This window comes from Protopterus annectens, chromosome 13.part0 (assembly GCF_019279795.1).
Source record: "Protopterus annectens isolate FY-2018-M chromosome 13.part0, PAN1.0, whole genome shotgun sequence".
In the NCBI taxonomy this organism is placed as follows: Eukaryota; Metazoa; Chordata; order Ceratodontiformes; family Protopteridae; genus Protopterus; species Protopterus annectens.
In genome coordinates, this window is record NC_056747.1 from 264,862,777 (window position 1) to 264,881,116 (window position 18,340).

At 42.1% G+C, this 18,340-nt stretch overlaps 1 protein-coding gene across 1 annotated transcript in view; it reads right to left on the minus strand.

Annotated features, from left to right (window-relative positions):
• The window catches only part of RANBP3 (RAN binding protein 3), a 2,163,070-nt gene that overhangs the window by 1,641,005 nt on the left and 503,725 nt on the right, over positions 1-18,340 (minus strand). The window contains exon 7 of the mRNA XM_044054814.1: positions 14,895-15,208. Coding sequence (XP_043910749.1) covers positions 14,895-15,208 — 314 coding nt within the window. The remainder of the gene's footprint in view (positions 1-14,894; positions 15,209-18,340) is intronic.

Below are 18,340 nucleotides of genomic sequence, written 5' to 3' on the forward strand. Positions count from 1 at the left end.
GCTTGTGGGATCAAAAGAATGCAGGATGCCATGTAACCCAGGGCCTGCAGGATTTTCCTTGCAGTCAGCTGAGTTTGTATTGCCAGATTTTTGAAGTAATCCGGTAGTTGTCTGTTTTTCTTCTGTGAGATAAGCCATCTGGGTGGTTGTGTCTAGTTCCGCACCCAGAAAGCGGATTCTTTGGGATGGAACAAGTCTTGATTTGTGCATGTTGACTGTATATCCCAAGGCCTGCAGAAGATTGATGGCATAATTTAAGTCCTTTACCAAAGTTTGTTGGCTGTCCGCTTGTATAAGGCAGTCGTCCAGATATGGGTGTATTTGAATCCCCTGAAGTCTGCAGTGTGCTATTACTGATTCCAGGCATTTCGTGAATACTCTGGGCGCAGTAGATAAGTCAAAGGGCAATGCTGAGAATTGATAATGCTCTGACCCTGCAAGAAATCTGAGGTGTCTTCTGCAACTTTGTCTGATAGGGACATGCAGGTATGCCTCCTTGAGGTCTAGAGTCACCAGCCAAGACCCCTTGCCCAGCATGGGAAGGAGTTGCTGTAGAGTCAGCATTTTGAATTTTGGCACAATGAGATAAGTATTCAGTGCGGACAAGTCCAGAATTGGTCTCCATTGATTTTCTTTTCTTGGAACAAGGAATAGTCTGGAATAAAATCCTTGGCCTTGTTCTGTAAGAGGAACTTTTTCTATAGCTTTCATTTGTAATAAGTTTGAGATTTGTTTCAAAGCCTCTGCCCTTTGATTTGGTGGCAGACCTGGCATGCCATTTCTTTTTGGCAATGTGTGGAAATGGAACCTGTATCCTTTGTCTATTATTTGCAGTGTCCATTTGTCTCTTGTAATGCTGTGCCAATTTTTTGAGAATAAAGAAAGCTTTCCGCCTAAAGGTACTTCTAATTGAGCCCTGGTTGGCGGAGTCAAAGCAAAGTCATTGAGTTTGTCCTTGTGCAGCAGTTGCAGGTCCTGCACTACCTGTCTGGTTTGGAGGTTGCCATTGACGGCCTCTGTAGGAGCCCCTAGCTTGCCCTCTACCTCTGGCACGCCTGTTCCTGCCTCTCTGAAATCTTTCTGTGTCCGGAAAGGACCAATTCTTGGAAGGCCAATTTCTGCTGAATCTTGGTGGTTGGACTTGCAGAAAATCCTTAACTGTTTGTACAGATTTCGCCTTTTCCTCAAATTTCTTTAGGACCTCTTGAGCAGTGGAACCAAATAACTTTTGCTTTTCCAGTGGAGCATCCAAAAGCTTAGCTATAACATGGTCTGGCAGAGATTGTTCCTTCAGCCAAGCATGCCTACGTATGACTACACCTGTCGTTGCTGACCTACATGAAGCTTCCAATGCATCATAACCACACTGCAAGAAATGGTTGCTAACCTGCTGGCAGTTATGTACCAGATCCTGAAGGGATTTACGATCAAGGGGTTCAGTAGAAGACAGTTTCTTATGCATTTCTTCTAACAAATACTCTTGGTACTGTAGCATATGAAATTGACAATTTAATGCCCTCATGGAAAGAGTGGCAGAAGTATACACTTTTTTACCCCATCTCTCTAAAGCCCTGGACTCCTTTGCAGAGGGGAGTGGGTTCTTAGTAACAGCTGCAACCCCTTTAGGGCCCTGGGAAATAGTTTCAGGATCAGCAGAGTGGGCCTTGTAAAGAAAATTATGTGAATCTGGGACCCTGTAATACCTATCGGGTTTAACAGGAGCTGGAGGCAGAGTGTCAGGGGTCATACTAGAGTCAGAGTACACATCATCAATGACATTTAAAACAGGAGGAATAGCCAAAGGTCTATGCTGAGGTAAATGTAGAAAAGTTCTTAGTCTTTTCCTAGAATCAGAATATTCCTGGCCCTGCCATTTGAAATGCTCTCTCAGAGTGAAGGGTCTCCCCGAAGGAAAGCTCTTCAGGAGGGGAGGCTGAGGGAATAGATTCCTCTGCATCCGAATCCTCGTAGGCCAAAAAAGCCTCCTCCTGGTAGTCCGAGTGATCAGAGCCATCAGAGGCCTCCTCTGAGGAGAGGGTATCAGGGGGGGGTCTGCCATGGGCCTTTTGTCTGGAGGGGGTTGGGAGCCCCTGTCCGGATGGGGCTGAGAGCCCCTGGTTAAAGAGATAAGGTTCTCTGCCAAGGTTAGGATCTGGGAACTAGAAGGGGGTCCCTGAGGAATAACCCTGGGAGGCATAGCTTTAGTGTGTTTAGCAGCTTTAGCCCTGGTGAAGGCCTTTATGGACATGGATGCAGGAGGCCTGGCTGCACCACGTGCTGGTGTAGCTTTGTCTAGTGGAATGGTGATGGAAGCTTCCAAAACACAAGTTTCTGAAGGCAATTCCATAACCGACTCGGCAGGTGCCTCCGGGACCGAGGCTGTCAGTTGTACGGTTTCAGGGTTCGGAAGTACCAAGGACTCTGTATCAGCAGAGACCGAGACACTCGCGGTAGGCTTAGCCGTGGTTTCAGCTGAAACCGCGGCCCGCGTGTGTCGGTCCTTGTCTTTCCGTTGTTTAGTTAAATGTGAAGTCGGGGTCTCAGACGGCATTTTATAAGAAAAACTAGCCCCAAAAAACTCCTCTGCGAACTCCGACCGACGTCTGAGAGTGCGTCGGTTGAAGGAAGCACAGGCTGAACAGGCCGAGACGTCGTGGTCTGGGCCTAAGCAGGGGAGGCAGTAAGAGTGGAAATCCTTATGAGGTATTAGTTTCCCACAAGTTAAACAATTATTGACTTTATCTGACATCGGCTGAGGCAAGAAAGAGTCCCCAACGGGGTACTTAGCTTTTGAAGTTTTCGGTTAGCTGAATTACAGGAGCTGGCCGACCGGCACTTGCCAACTGCTTCTGCTTCGGGCACCACGCGGCAAGAAAGACTGGGGAAGATGGCATCGGCTGACGCTTTTATACCCCAGACGCTCAGACGTCGCGGAAGGGGCGACATCAGCCGACGCCGGACCCAGACTTTGGAATCCGGCCGACCGAAGGGCTGCCTGAGGCAGGACAACCCATATGTGATGACTGCAGACGCATCCTTGAAGGACATCAGCTTTGCTATCTTAAAAGAGAGAAGAAACAGAGGATGCCCAAGTTAATTTGCACCTTTGCCCTCACTTTCTTGTCCCAATGAACATGGAAGGAGGGACTGCGTAGGGACCTGGAGGAGAACATCAACATTACTAAAGGTCTAAACTCTAAAAATACCTACAGAGCTCATTTTCAAAAAGGAAACTACTAACTCTAAACAGCTAATCTCAACAACCAAGTCCACTAGATGAGACACACCTGCAAAAGACTGAACAGTACCAGTAGATTTTTAAACCTCAGAACCAGTAGCATTGCCTATAATAGCAAAAGAAGAACTACACACCTGGGGAGTTTTAGCAGAAGGGGAGGAAGTTTTTGCACTTCTATTAGAATCCAAATAAGTCATCTTTTTGTCATCCTTGCTTTTGGTGTTAGCAGCGCAACCAATGGGCAAATGTACTTACAAAATTGATTAATTTTTATTCTTTCCTGCAGAGTCCTAGAAACGATATTTTACAAATATCACACTTGACATCCAAGGAATTTACCTTTAACACATACCAAGCAAAAGGCACGAGTGCCATAAGGAAGAACTGTGTCTCTACATTTTGAACATTTCTTGAAATGTGATACCATAACCTTAGCACTAAGGAAAACAAGAATATCATACCAATAAGACCAAGAAATTCAAAGCAAACTACAGCCAAAAACCAAACTGTATAACCAAGGAAGCAAATAATGCTGACAGCAAGGAAAAGACAAGTCTAACTCTGCAACTGTCCACTAAATAGAAAAAAACTGGAAGAATGTGGACAGATAATCAACTATTTGGCAAAGCTGAAGAATACAGAAAAAAGTGGGAGAACCTATCCTTTCAAGAATCTGGCAAACAAGAGCTGAAGAGGAGGTGTGGTGCACTTTGGGAGGCGGAAGACTTTTTGAGTCTAGGGGAGTCTTAAGGATGCTGAGCGACTGCTGCCTGCAGCATTTCAGTCCTCCTGTTGAAATGAAGTGTAAATCACATAAAATATGCACTTTTACAATCAAAAATTGAACAGACTGTTATAAAGCCTAAATGCATTACTTAATGCTCCATCTAAACCTTTTCTACTTTTGTTTCTTCATGAGGAATGTACCTTAAGCCTGAAAAAACTGCTGTTGTGATATCACTCCACAATGGCTGCTCCACCACAGGACACTGGCACCTGCTGCCCTATTAACCTTACCAGGATCATCTATAAACTATAAACCATCTTAGCCTCAAAAAAATTAGTAAACTACAAAACCTTCAACCCTAATCAATTCACCTTCAAGAAAGGTAGATCTCACCTTGACTGATTTCTTTGCATATATAATGGATGTGAACAAAGGGTATTCCACTCAAACGGCATAGCTGGACATTGCTTAAAACCATCAAATATGAATCTGAATGTTGGCAATTCCAAAAAAAAAAAAAAAAAAAAAAAAAACTAGTTGAATATAAACAACTCCATCAGCCGTCAAGTTGCAAACTCTCCCCAATTAAAATCACACACAGAGTTGGTGGTACATTATCTAAAAGGCAAGTTACCAATGGCGTTCTGCAGATCTCTGTCATAGACTTCCTTCTCTGGGATCTACTTCTCTAACATGACAGCAGATAAAGGTCTACACAGCTAAACAAGATGGCAGATGACTAAACTGTGTGCTACCACTGACTTTGACATACTTGTACCCTCCAGGAATGGGCTTCCCTGAACCAGTACTTATTTTAACTGACCGCAGTCTTAGTTTAACACCAATAACTACAATGTGCTGCCTTTGGAGAACAAATCTATCCTTCTGATTACCACAAACGGAACCCTGCTTAGAATCAAGACAGTCAGGAGGTCAAAGTATTTCAATGAATAAATTATCCTGTGAAAACATCAGGCATCAATTAGAGTCAGGAAAGCCTTCTAAATTGCTCAGTTGATTACAAAGGGAATATCCTCTAGGATCAATGATGTCATAATGCCCCTCTAGTCTTCCCTAATTAGGGCAATGATTGCACTTCTCCAAGCAACTTGCCCAGTTAGAAAACAACTAGATTTTTTTACATACAAAAATAAGAGACTAAGCTTCCTTGGCTAACTGAACAGACTGAAAACTTCACTCTTACATGTACAGCTATCACTCCACTGTTGCCTGCAATAGGCTCCCACGAGAAATCAGGACTCTTACACATCCTAAACAATTTAAGACAGCCACCAAAGAGCACTTTAAAAGTCACTGGTCCTGCCACTGCACTCTCCCTTCTTAAACATCCCATACTCCCCATACCTTAATCTACTTTCTGCCCTTAACTCACTCTTCTCACTAGCTCTCTCTAATCTTCCTTAAATACCCTTTCTACTGTCTTCTACAATCTATTAAGCAAATCGCCGCAGATAAACATTCTATTGTAATTTTCTTGCTTTCATGCAACTACATTATGATAAAACTAGGTTTTTGTAACCACTTATCCCAAAAACTATATTCATCTTAATGGCGGTTTTTATACAGCTTGAAATAGTTTTGCTATACTCCTGATTATTAACACTGTATAAAGTACAGTTTTGTACCTACCATAAATGTAGATGTCCGAACAGGATAGCATCTGCAGTCCTAACAAATGGGTTGTCCTGTCGTCAGGCCGCCCTTCGGTCGGCCGGATTCCAAAGTCTGGGTCTGGCCTCGGCTGGTGTCGCACTTCACCCGACGTCATCTCTGCTGGTCTTCGGGTATAAAGGCATCAGCCGACGCCATTTTCCTCAGTGTTTCTTGCCCCAGATGCCAGTTGCCCTCTTGGAAAACTAAATTTTGGGTAAATGCCAATGTTTCCAAAAAAAGGTAGGCAAACACAAAAAATAAGCATGTATGTACATATATACAAACAAATACACCATAAGAGACCCCCCCCCAGCTAGCTATTAGGAGGGTAAATACCCTAGGAATACCACAGAGGGGAAGGAGGGTGGGTAATCCTGACTGCAGATGCTATCCTGTTCGGACATCTACATTTATGGTAGGTACAAAACTGTACTATGTCCTTCAAGGATGCATCTGCAGTCCTAACAAATGGGTAGAATACCATAGCCAAACTAGGGGAGGAGGAAGAAGTATTATGGTGTAGTTAGGATCCCTTGCAATACAGCAGTGGCAAACCCTGCTCGGGATCTAGAGTATAGAGGTAAGTTATAATGCTTGGCAAATGTATGCACGGAGGTCCAAGTAGCCGCCTCAATAATGTCCTTGGTAGCCACTCCTCGTAAGAAAGCTGTGGTAGTGGCTGTAGCCCTTGTAGAGTGAGGTCTTATGTTCTGTGGAATTGGCTTTCCATGATAGGAGTAACAGAATCTTATGCAATTTCCTATCCACTTGGAGATGGTCTGTTTAGAAGTTGCTTTTCCTTCCCTTCCTGTTGCATAGGCTACTAGAAGCTGGTCAGTTTCTATTGCCCTTGGTTCTGTCCAGGTAGTAGTGCAACTTTCTATGTACATCCAAGGTATGCAGCAGTCTTTCCCCCCTGTTCTGTGGATTGGGAAAGAAGGTAGGTAGGTGGATTGCCTGGTTTAGAGACACTCTGGATACCACCTTAGGCATAAATGTAGGATTAGTTTTCATGGATACTCTATCTTGATGGAAGATTAGGAAGGGTTGTACTGCCATTAAGGCCTGTAGTTCCGAACCCTTCTTGCTGAAGTAATTGCCAGTAGGAATGCAGTTTTCCAGGATATGTGTTGAAGATCTGCTGTTGCTACTGGTTCGAATGGAGGGAGTGTCAATTTTTCTAGCACATAGTTCAAGTCCCATGCTGGTAATGGTGGTTTCCTAGGAGGTTTTACATTCTTGATTCCTCTGAGGAACTGCCTGAGTAGAGGATGTGAGAAGACAGGGGGATCGAAGCTGTATTCTGCAGAAATAGCTGATGCATGTATCTTGGAGGAATAGGACAGGCCTGTATGGAGAAGCTCTGCCAAATACTCCAGGATGTTGGCAGTATCTATCTTTGACACATCTTTTCCTCTTTCAGTGCTCCAAATGACAAACCTTTTCCATTTCCCTGCATAGTTCCTTCTTGTAGAAGGTCTGCGGGCCTCCAGGATAATGTCTTTAATCCTTTGGGATAAATCTGGGTTAGTTGCTGTTATGTAATGTTCCAGGCAGTTAGTTGCAGAGTTTTTAGATTTGGATGCATGATGTTGTAGTCGTTCTGAGTTAACATCAAAGGGATCAGGGGTAGTGTCCACATTCTCCCCCGAGACATGCTCCTCAGCAATGGATACCAGTGTTGTCTTGGCCAATTTGGAGCTATCAGAATTATCCTTGGACGCTCCTCTTTGATTTTCAGTAGTACCTTGTGCATCAAAGGAAGAGGTGGAAATGCATATGCTGTCAGGCCTTTCCAACTGAAGGATAGAGAGTCCACCTTCCATGCAAGTGGGTGGTATGTCCTTGTGCAGAATTTCTTGAGCTGGTGATTGAGTGGGGATGCGAATAGGTCTATTGGTGGCATCCCCCATTTCTGTGTGATGGCCTTGAAGATGTCCGGGTGTAGCATCCATTCGTGAGCATCCGAGGTAGTTCTGCTTAACATGTCTGCTAGGATGTTTTCTTTTCCCGGTACAAATATTGCCTGTAACTGAATGTTGTAGCTCAGAGCCATATTCCATAGGTCCAGAGTCATTCGGCATAGGGGGTATGAATGAGTGCCTCCCTGTTTGTTGATGTACCACATGACTGTGGTGTTGTCTGTCCTTATCATCAAATGGCCTTCTTTGAGGAATGGTCTGAAATTCTGGATTGCTAGTTTTACTGCCAGCATTTCTTTTTGATTTATGTGCAGGTGCAGTTGATCTGGGGTCCATAATCCTTGTATGCATTTGTCTAGCATGTGGGCCCCCCAACCTAGGTCTGAGGCGTCCATTGTGATGGTTTGGCTTGCTTGAAAGTTGTGGAAGGGCAAGCCTGGGTTTGACTGGCATGCTTGAGCCCACCATAGGAACTCTTGTTTCAGGCATGGGATTAGTGGTATTTCGGTTTCTAAGCTGTGCCTGTGTTGAGACCATAAATTCTTTAGGTACCACTGTAGTTTTCTCATATGCAGTCTGGCATGGGGGACCAGGATTATGCATGATGCCATGAAGCCCAAGGCCTGCAGTACTTTCCTTGCTGTTAGTTTGTTCTGCTTTGTTAATGCCAAGAAGTAAAGAGGGAGTTGTTCTTGTTTTTCTGCAGTTAGGAATGCCATCTATTTTACTGTGTCCAAATCTGCACCCAAGAATGTTCTTGTTTGGGATGGTATTAGTCTTGACTTTTTTAAATTGACTGTGTATCCCAGGGCTTGTAGTAAGCAAATGACTCTTTGTAGGTCTTTTGTCAGCTTGCTTTTGTTGTCCGCTTGTATCAGGCAGTCGTCCAGGTATGGATAAATTTGGATTCCCTGTAGCCTGCAATGAGCGATTACTGATGCCAGGCATTTTGTGAATACTCTGGGCGCAGTAGATAAGCCAAAGGGCAATGCTGAGAATTGATAATGCTCTGATCCTGCAAGAAATCTGAGGTATCTTCTGCAATTTGGTCGTATGGGGACGTGCAGGTATGCCTCCTTGAGATCTAGAGTTACCAGCCAACACTCCTTGCCCAGCATGGGAAGAAGTTGCTGTAGGGTCAGCATTTTGAATTTTGGAACAATGATGAATGTGTTTAAATGACAGGTCGAGAATAGGTCTCCAACTTTTCTCTTTTCTTGGTACTAGGAAGAGTCTGGAGTAGAATCCTTAGCCCTGTTCTGTTGGTGGTACTCTTTCCACAGCTCTCATCTTTGTTAATTGAGCTATCTGTTTTAGAGCTTCTGTTTTCTGATTTGGAGGTAGGTTTGGCATTCCTCTTTTACTGGTAAGGTGTGGAAATGAAACCTGTAGCCTTGGTCTATAGTCTGCAAAATCCACTTGTCTTTTGTGATATAGTGCCAATTTTTTGAAAATAAGGCTAACTTTCCGCCTAAGGGTGCTGCTAATTGTTCCCTGGTAGGCGGTGTCAGAGCCAAGTCACTGTGATTGTCCTGTTGCAGTGGCAGTGGTTGTGTCTGTGCCTCGCTGGTTATTGCCTTGCCACTGGCGCCCTCTGTAGGCACCTCCTCTGGATTGATTTCTGCCTCTGGAACGCCTATTCCTGCCTCTCTGAGATTTAGAGGAGTCTGGAAAGGACCAATTTTGGAAGGCCAGTTCCTGCTAAACCTTGGGGCTGAACCTGTAAGAAATCTTTAACTGTTTGTACAGATTTTGCCTTCTCTTCCATTTTCTTCATTACTTGCTGAGCAGGAGAACCAAATAGACTGGCCTTATCCATAGGAGCATCTAACAGCTTTGCTTTAACATGATCCGGCAAGACCTGTTCTTTCAACCATGCATGCCTTCTTATAACTGTGCCAGTCATGGCTGATCTAAATGAAGCCTCCAGTGCATCATAGCCACATTTTAAAGAATGGCTACTAACCTGCTGAATGTTATTCACCATTTCTAAAACATATTTCTTATCTAAGGAATCATCAGAGGACAGTTTCTTAGTTAACTGATCAAGCATAAACTCTTGGTATTGGATCATATGAAACTGACAGTTCAAAGCTCTAGCTGAGAGTAGCAGAGGTGTAAACTTTTTTGCCCCATCTCTCTAAGGACCTGGATTCCCTTTCAGAAGGGAGAGGGTTTTTTGTTGAGGTCGAAGCTACTGCCTTAGGCCCCTGGGAGATAGTCTCAGGATCTGCAAGTGGGGCCTTGTATAGGTGGTGATGAGTGTCCGGTACCCTGTAAAACCTATCGGGTTTGGCAGGGGCTGGAGGTAAGGTATCAGGAGCAGTGCAAACATCATTAAATGCATCATCCACAACAGGCAGAACTGGAGGTATAGCTAAGGGCCTATGTTGCGGTAAGTGTAGAAAGGTCCTAAGCCTTTTTCTTGAATCTGAGAAATCTTGTCCCTGCCATTGGAATTGCTCTCTCATGGCATGTAAGGTTTCCCCAAAGGAAAATTCCTCTGGTGGAGAGGCAGAAGGAATAGATTCTTCAGCATCGGAATCTTCATAAGTAGAAAAGGGAGCCTCTGGATGGTCTGTAATGTCTGAATCATCAGAAGAATCATCTGAGGACACTGGCTCTGGGGGCTCTGCTCTAGGTCTCTTTTCTGGAGGCTGAGAGGCCCTGTCTGGGTGAGATTGGGATCCCCTTATTAAAGAGATGAGATCCTCTGCCAGAGTAAGCATTTGAGAACTGGAACTGGGCCTGTATGAGGGGGGCTTAACAGGCACTGATTTAGCAGTTTTGGCTGCTTTAGCCCTGGCAAAGGCCTTAATAGACATGGCTGCAGGAGGCCTAGCAGCACTACGTGCTGGGGTAGAGACATCCAAAGGGATGGTGTCCGATAATTCTAGAGGGACCACATTAGTAGGCAAAACTTCAGAGGCCGATTCAACTAGGGTAGCAGGAGCCTCGGTAGTAGTCATGGATTCGGCTGAAGATTGACCCGTATGCTCGGTTTCGGCCGAAACAGAGACACTCGCGGTTTGCTTAACCGCGGTTTCGGCCGAAACCGCGGACCGCGAGTGTCTGTCTTTTTCTTTGCGTTTTTTAACAATTTTAGAAGTCGGAGGATCCGACGGCATAATGTATGCAAAATCTGAGCCGAAAAACTGTTCAGCAAACTCCGACCGACGCCTAAGCGTTCGGTTGAAGGAAGCACAGGCTAAACAGGCTGCTACGTCGTGGTCTGGGCCTAAACAAGGTAAGCAGTAAGAGTGGAAATCTTTATGAGGTATTTGTTTCCCACAAGTTAAACAGTTATTTACTTTTTCTGACATCGGCTGAGGCAAGAAAGAGTCCCCAACGGGGTACTTAGCTTTTAGAAGTCTTCTAAGTAGTATTCGGTAGTAGTAATCTCTGGATCTGACCGACCGGCACTTGCGAACAGCTTCTGCTTCGGGCGCCACGCGGCAAGAAAGACTGAGGAAAATGGCGTCGGCTGATGCCTTTATACCCGAAGACCAGCAGAGATGACGTCGGGTGAAGTGCGACACCAGCCAAGGCCAGACCCAGACTTTGGAATCCGGCCGACCGAAGGGCTGCCTGACGACAGGACAACCCATTTGTTAGGACTGCAGATGCATCCTTGAAGGACATCACTGAATTGCTACTTAATGCCTTGTAATAACCCTGTAACATTAAATATACAGAAACAAAATGCCAAATGCACCAAAAAATACTTAAAATAGTCCAAGGCACTCAGGAAACTAATTCAGCCACTGATGTAAGAATAATTCCAAATTTATTCAGCCATAGTAAAAAATAAACACACTCTTTATACAGTACGTTTTCGTTAAAACCTTCATCAGATATGGACTGCATATGTAACCAAATTCCTTTTATACCTTTAGTACCCATCATTTAAACTAAAACCCAATTAAAGTTTCAAGATACAGTGAAAACTGAATATTCAAGTCAACTTTTCTACATAGCATACTAATACAAAACATTCATCCTAATAACCTATTAAATGTCAAAACATGTTAAAAAGCATATAGAATTTCTTAAAACTTCAAACCCAATTTATAAATAGCATAAATAGAATAAATAAATAAATAAATAAATAAATCCATTCCTATTAAAACTACAAGTGAAATGCATGAGTTGACAATATAAACTTGCATTTGAGCTCCCTCTAGTGATCTTTATGAATGTGCACTTTCTTTAAAAAATTTCTTGTATGTAGACCTCAGTAACGGCATTTGGTGTTAGAACCCAGATCCTTGAAAGCATAAAAATGTATACCACCATCGTACTTGAAACTTGTGAATAAGTTTACATAAAAAATATTTATGTAAAAAGGTGCAAGAGAATTACAACAATATTTAAAAAAACAAGATTGACCATGTACTTAAAAATGTTAACAGAAATCAATCATAACTTAGCAGATCTAATTTTTAATAATGGAACTAAAGAGATATTTTTGTTAAGTCCTGGAGGCATATTGGCCTGTAACGTGACCTGCCACCATAGATCCCTTTATTCGATCCTTTCTTCCCATGGACCACCCTGTACGTCCTTTACCCTTTCTAGTACAAAAAATAAATAGTGGGCTTTTTCACAAACCTGCTTGTGCGTAAACACAGCATTGGTTTCCTTTCTTGTTTGCACATCATAGCAGTGCTCGTAAATACGCCTCTAACTTTCATTCCGTCTTTCCAACATGGAATGACTGGCATTCCTGACACACTGCTAGATAGATTTAAACCACTAGTGTCACAACTGTGGTATTCTTTTCCATATAATCAAACATTCCTACTCTCTAGAAACAATTTTTCTTGGTTGACTATATAACTGCACTGTGTACAATGCCCACATCTATATTTGCCTGCCTTCTTCCTGTTTAACTGTTCTAGCTCACATTCTTTTTCCAATAAATTACAAAAATTCACATAATTTAAAGAAACAATCTAACTTATTCTTAGGAATTTTGTCCAGGTCTGTAAATCCAATAAATTTGTCCCATTTTTGTTCAATAACTGTCCTCGTCATACTAGCACTCCCATTATACTCTAAAACCAGTGCTTTCAAATGGCTCCACATTCACAGTCTGTGCCAAACACTTTCTTCATCTAAACCCAAAATCGGTTTAAATCTGCCTAACCTTCTTTCACACACTAACTTATTCAATCTCTTCTGGATATGATCTGTCTTTAAACAACCTCTCCAAAAAACATTTTATCCAACTCCACATTACTTGAAGTCATCCTGCATGATCTTATAAATTGACCTTTCACTATATTTTTCTTATACTGCATTGGATGAGCACTATGTAAGTATGAGTTTGAAACGTGCTTTTCCTATATATTTTAGACTTAAACTCATTGTTTTCCTCCTCGATTTCCACATCCCAATACTGCAGGTTATCATAAGATACCTCAGGTGAATTCTAAGAAAGAAATGGAACTATTCAAATGAATAATAAAATCAGATATTTTTTTTCTCTGGGAGCCACCCATAAAATACAGATGTCATCCAAAAACCTTTTGTACATGGTCCAGCAGTTCCTATATATTGAATTCAGGACCATTTTTCTTCCCATACAGCTAAGACAAGATTTGCATATGCAGGGATACATGCTGCCCCCATTGTTACTCCCTTCGTTTGGTGATAAAATTCACCTTTAAAGTATATACTTTAAAATGAATTCCATCAACTGTACGCATACTAGACTCTCACTGTATGTTAACTCATTATCTTTAAAAATGATTTCTTCCAGTAATTTCATAGCTTCTATATGTGGAATACTGGAAAACAAGTTAACATCAATAGTTAAAAAAGAAATGTCCTCATTGTACATGACCTGCTTTAACCCTCTCAAAAAATCCCAGGAATCCCCAAGGTGTTTTTTTTCTTTTTAGCTACAACCTTTTTATCTTAGTATCTACATATTTTGCTAGTGGAAGGGTTTTTGAACCCTCTGCAGATACAATAGGTCTTAGCTGAAGTTCCATACCATTCTTGTGAATCTCAGCAATTCCAAAAATGGAGGGTATCCCGAGCTTCTTCACTTTTAAAAAATTAAGAGCGTTTTATCTATTAAACCCTCCAAATATAAATCTTCCAAAGCCATGTCAATTCTTATGTATGCTATATATTTAGTTCTTGGACACTAGAATATCTACTTGTGTCCATCAAAATATCGTTAATTTTTCTTTCATACACAAGTGTGTCCATTATAACTGTACCCCCTTCCCTTGTCTGGTTTCATAACTCTCACCTTTGTTATTCCTAAGGTCAGACGAAACATTATTTTTCTTCAAAATTCAAATTTGCTTTATATTTGACCTTGGCATAACCTTTTTGAATCTCTTTCTCTACCACTTGCTCAAAATTCTTAATTTGAGGGTATGGGGGGGGGGGGGGGAGGTAAAAACGCTCCTTTTCTTTAGATTGTCCATTCTAGAAGGTAGCATTGCCTTGTGGGAAGTATAAACCTAAATTAATTTTTCTTGTGCACATTTGTATATCTAGTACAGTTTTGGTAACATATTTTTTTAAAAGGTATGAACTTCAGTCCTTTGGATAACAGGCTGAAATGCTCACCCTTCAACACTGTCACTAAAACTATATATACTATAACCATTTTTTGTAAACGTGAACTCATTATTTTCATCCTGTTTTATCACGTCATCTTCATTTTCCAAGTCGGGGTGAGGGGTACCAACTATATTCAGTACCTCCCCCTCCCCTCTAAAAATTTATCTAGTAATTTTGTTGATATTGATTGTTTCCTTTATTTAATTCTCTCTGACCGTCCCACGGCAGGGTAATCAGAAAAGTCATCTAAATCATTCAGTTGTTCCCCCACATGTGCTCCCTCATCAGTATTTAAAACATACTGTTCTCATCACTTCCATTTTTCTCCCAAAACCTGTTATATGATTTGAGGTTAGGCTAGCTCACATTGTTTTTATAATCTTTAATGTCTCCTTCGTTTTTTTATCTTACTATTAACCAACTAATCACATTTACCACCTATTTCTAACCTAATATTGTAATATTTTTCTTTTTCTGATGGTATCGTGTGAACAAGGTCATTCTTAATAAATTCATTTAAAATTTGAATTTCTTTCTGTAATTCATCTTTGTCATTTTCCATCACCATTAATTTTAACATGTCAAGTCCACATCTAAAACATGCTGCCAGAGATGCTACTGTTTGGATATTTACATATTCTTAAACCCTTAGGAACAATGCCTTCTAATATGCATTGCCCAAGGTAAGCATTTTCTATATCCACAGTTTTGTATTTATGCATTAACTTAGAAAGTTTTGTCAGCTTACTTTTATATGCATCGTTCATAGGAGCTGGTTCAACTACATTGTCTTTAAAATTAATAGAATAGCTGACCTGCAACCAGTCCTTAATGTCAGTTTGAATCATCGCAGAAGTCAGTTTTTTTTGGTCTGGTGATGTAGTAGGGAGCTCATTTTCATTCATTTCTCCCCCACAGTCATTTCTCAAAACTCCTGGTGTTAAAGCTTCCCCAAAACGAACATTTCCATTGTCATTTCCTTTTCCAGCTAGCTCCATTATTGCTGTTTTCATGCCATTTTGAGCCATTTGTGCTCTGCTTCCTGGTTCTGCCCCTTCTGGGCTGTGGAAAAGTACAGTTTTGTACCTACCATAAATGTAGATGTCCGATAGGTATGCATCTGCAGTCATCACATATGGGTTGTCCTGCCTCAGGCAGCCCTTCGGTCGGCCGGATTCCAAAGTCTGGGTCTGGCCTCGGCTGATGTCGCACTTTCCCCGACGTCAGAACGTCTGGGGTATAAAAGCATCAGCCGACGCCATATTCCTCAGTTTTTCTTGCCCCAGATGCCAGGTGCCCTCTAGGAAGGCTAAATTTGGAGAAAAGCAATAAAATTCCAAACATTTGCAATAGATAGATATATAGATAGATATATAGATATATATATAGATATATATATATATATATATATATATATATATATATATATATATATATATATATATATACATATATATATATATATATATATACACATACATATATATATATATATATATATACACACACATATATATATATATATATATACATACACACATATATATATATATATATATATATATATATATATATATATACATATATATATATATACAAACAAATACACCATAACAGATCCCCCAGCTAGCTAATGGAGGGGTAAGCACACTAGGAATACCACAGAGGGGAAGGGAGGGAGGGTAAACCTGACTGCAGATGCATACCTATCAGACATCTACATTTATGGTAGGTACAAAACTGTACTATGTCCTTCAAGGATGCATCTGCAGTCATCACATATGGTATTCTACCCATATGTGATGAGTGCAGATGCATCCTTCAAGGATGTATCTGCAGTCATCACATATGGGTAGAATACCATAGCCAATCTGGGGGTGGTGGTACTAAGTAAAGGATGGTGTAGTTAAGATACCCTGCAGGACTGCTGTAGCAAAGCCTGCTCTGGATCTGGAGTATAAAGGTAAATTGTAATGCTTGGCAAATGTATGCACGGAGCTCCATGTAGCAGCTTCTAAAATGTCCTTGGTAGCCACCCCTCTTAGGAAGGCTGTGGTGGTGGCTGTGGCTCTCGTGGAATGAGGTCTAATGTTTGCTGGCACAGGTTTTCCATGAAAGGAGTAACAAAATCGAATGCAATTTCCTATCCATTTTGAAAGTGTCTGTTTGGAAATTGCTTTTCCTTGTGCCCCAGCAGCATATGCTACAAACAACTGGTCAGTCTTTCTGTAACATTTAGTTCTGTCCAAGTAGTAGCGCAATTGTCTGTGTATGCCCAGGGTGTGCAGAAGTTTCTCCCCTTTATTTTGTGGTTTTGGGAAGAATGTAGGCAAGTGAATGGCTTGGTTCTAGGATACCCTGGATACCACCCTTTGGCATAAATGTAGGATTGGTTCTCAAAGAAACTCTGTCTTGATGAAAGATAAGAAATGGCTGCACTGCCATTAAAGCTTGTAACTCAGATACTCTTCTTGCTGAGGTTATGGCCAGAAGGAATGCAGTTTTCCAAGAAAGAAACTGTAGATCCGCCAATGCTGCTGGTTCAAAGGGAGGAAGTGTTAGCTTTTCCAACACAAAGTTAAGGTCCCAAGTAGGTAGAGGTGGTTTCCTTGGAGGATTGATGTTTTTGATTCCTCTTAGAAACTGTCTTAGGAGAGGATGCGAGAAGACAGGTGGATTAACATTGCATTCTGCTGAAATTGCTGAGGCATGTATCTTAATGGAAGAGTAAGACCGGCCATTGTGGAACAATTCTGCCAAATATTCCAGTATATGTGCCATGTTCATCACTGTCACATCTAGGCCTTTTGTTGTGTTCCAAGTGTGAAATCTTTTCCATTTTGCTGAATATGCCTTCCTTGTGGAGGGTCGGCGAGCTTCCATAATAATATCCTTCTCTCTCTCTGGGATAGGCTATCCTGGGGAGGAGTCATGGAATTCTCCAGGCAGTTAGCTGCAAGGTTTTCAGGTTGGAATGCAGAGTCTTGAAATTGCGCTGCATCAGTAGAAGTGGCCATAGGGGGAGAGGCCACGGTTTCGTCTGTGACATGCTCTTTAACAGTGGGTACCAGTGCTGCCTTGGCCAGTTTGGAGCTATCAGAATCACTCTGGGCTGCTCTGCCCTGATCAGTAAAACCTTGGTCATTAATGGGAGAGGTGGGAAAGCATAGACTGTTAGAGCTTTCCAGCTGAAAGAGAGAGCGTCCACTTTCCATGCTTGTGGGTGGTATGTCCATGAGCAGAATGTCTTCAGTTGATGATTGTGGGGGGAAGCGAACAGATCTATTTCCGGCCTTCCCCATGATTGTGTTATGAGTAAGATGATGTCTGGGTGCAGCATCCATTCGTGTGCATCCATGGTAGTTCTGCTTAAGCTGTCTGCCAGTATATTGTCTTTCCCTGGCACGAACTGGGACTGCAGCTGTATACTGAGTTTCAAGGAAAGTTCCCATAAATTCATTGCCAGTCTGCATAGAGGGTAGGAATGGGTGCCTCCTTGCTTGTTTATGTACCACATAACTGTGGTGTTGTCTGTCCTTATGAGCAGGTGGCCTTGATGAAGGAAAGGTTTGAAGGCCTCTATTGCGTGCATCACTGCCAGCATTTCCTTTTGGTTTATGTGCATGCCCAGCTCTCTTTGTGACCATAGCCCTTGGATACATCTGCCCTCCATGTGTGCTCCCCAACCTTGGTCTGAAGCATCCGTGGTGATGGTTTGGTTGGCTCTTGGTTTGCTGAAGGGCAACCCGCTGTTCGACTGGCAGGCTTGAGCCCACCACAGAAATTCCTTTTGAAGGCATGGAATGAGTGGGATCAAAGTTTCTAAGTTGTGACTGTGCTGAGTCCATACACTCCTTAAGTACCATTGTAATTTTCTCATATGCAGCCTTGCTTGCGGAATCAGAAGAATGCAAGATGCCATGTAACCCAGGGCCTGCAGGATTTTCCTTGCAGTCAGCTGAGTTTGTTTTGTCAGATTCGTGAAGTCATCCGGTAGTTGTTTTTGCTTTTCTTCTGTGAGAAAGGCCATTTGGGTGGTTGTGTCTAGATCCGCACCCAGAAAGGTTATTCTTTGGGATGGAACAAGTCTTGATTTTTGGATGTTGACTGTATATCCCAAGGCCTGTAGTAGGTGGATGGCATAGTCCAAGTCCTTTAACAAAATTTGCTTGTTGTCCGCTTGTATAAGGCAGT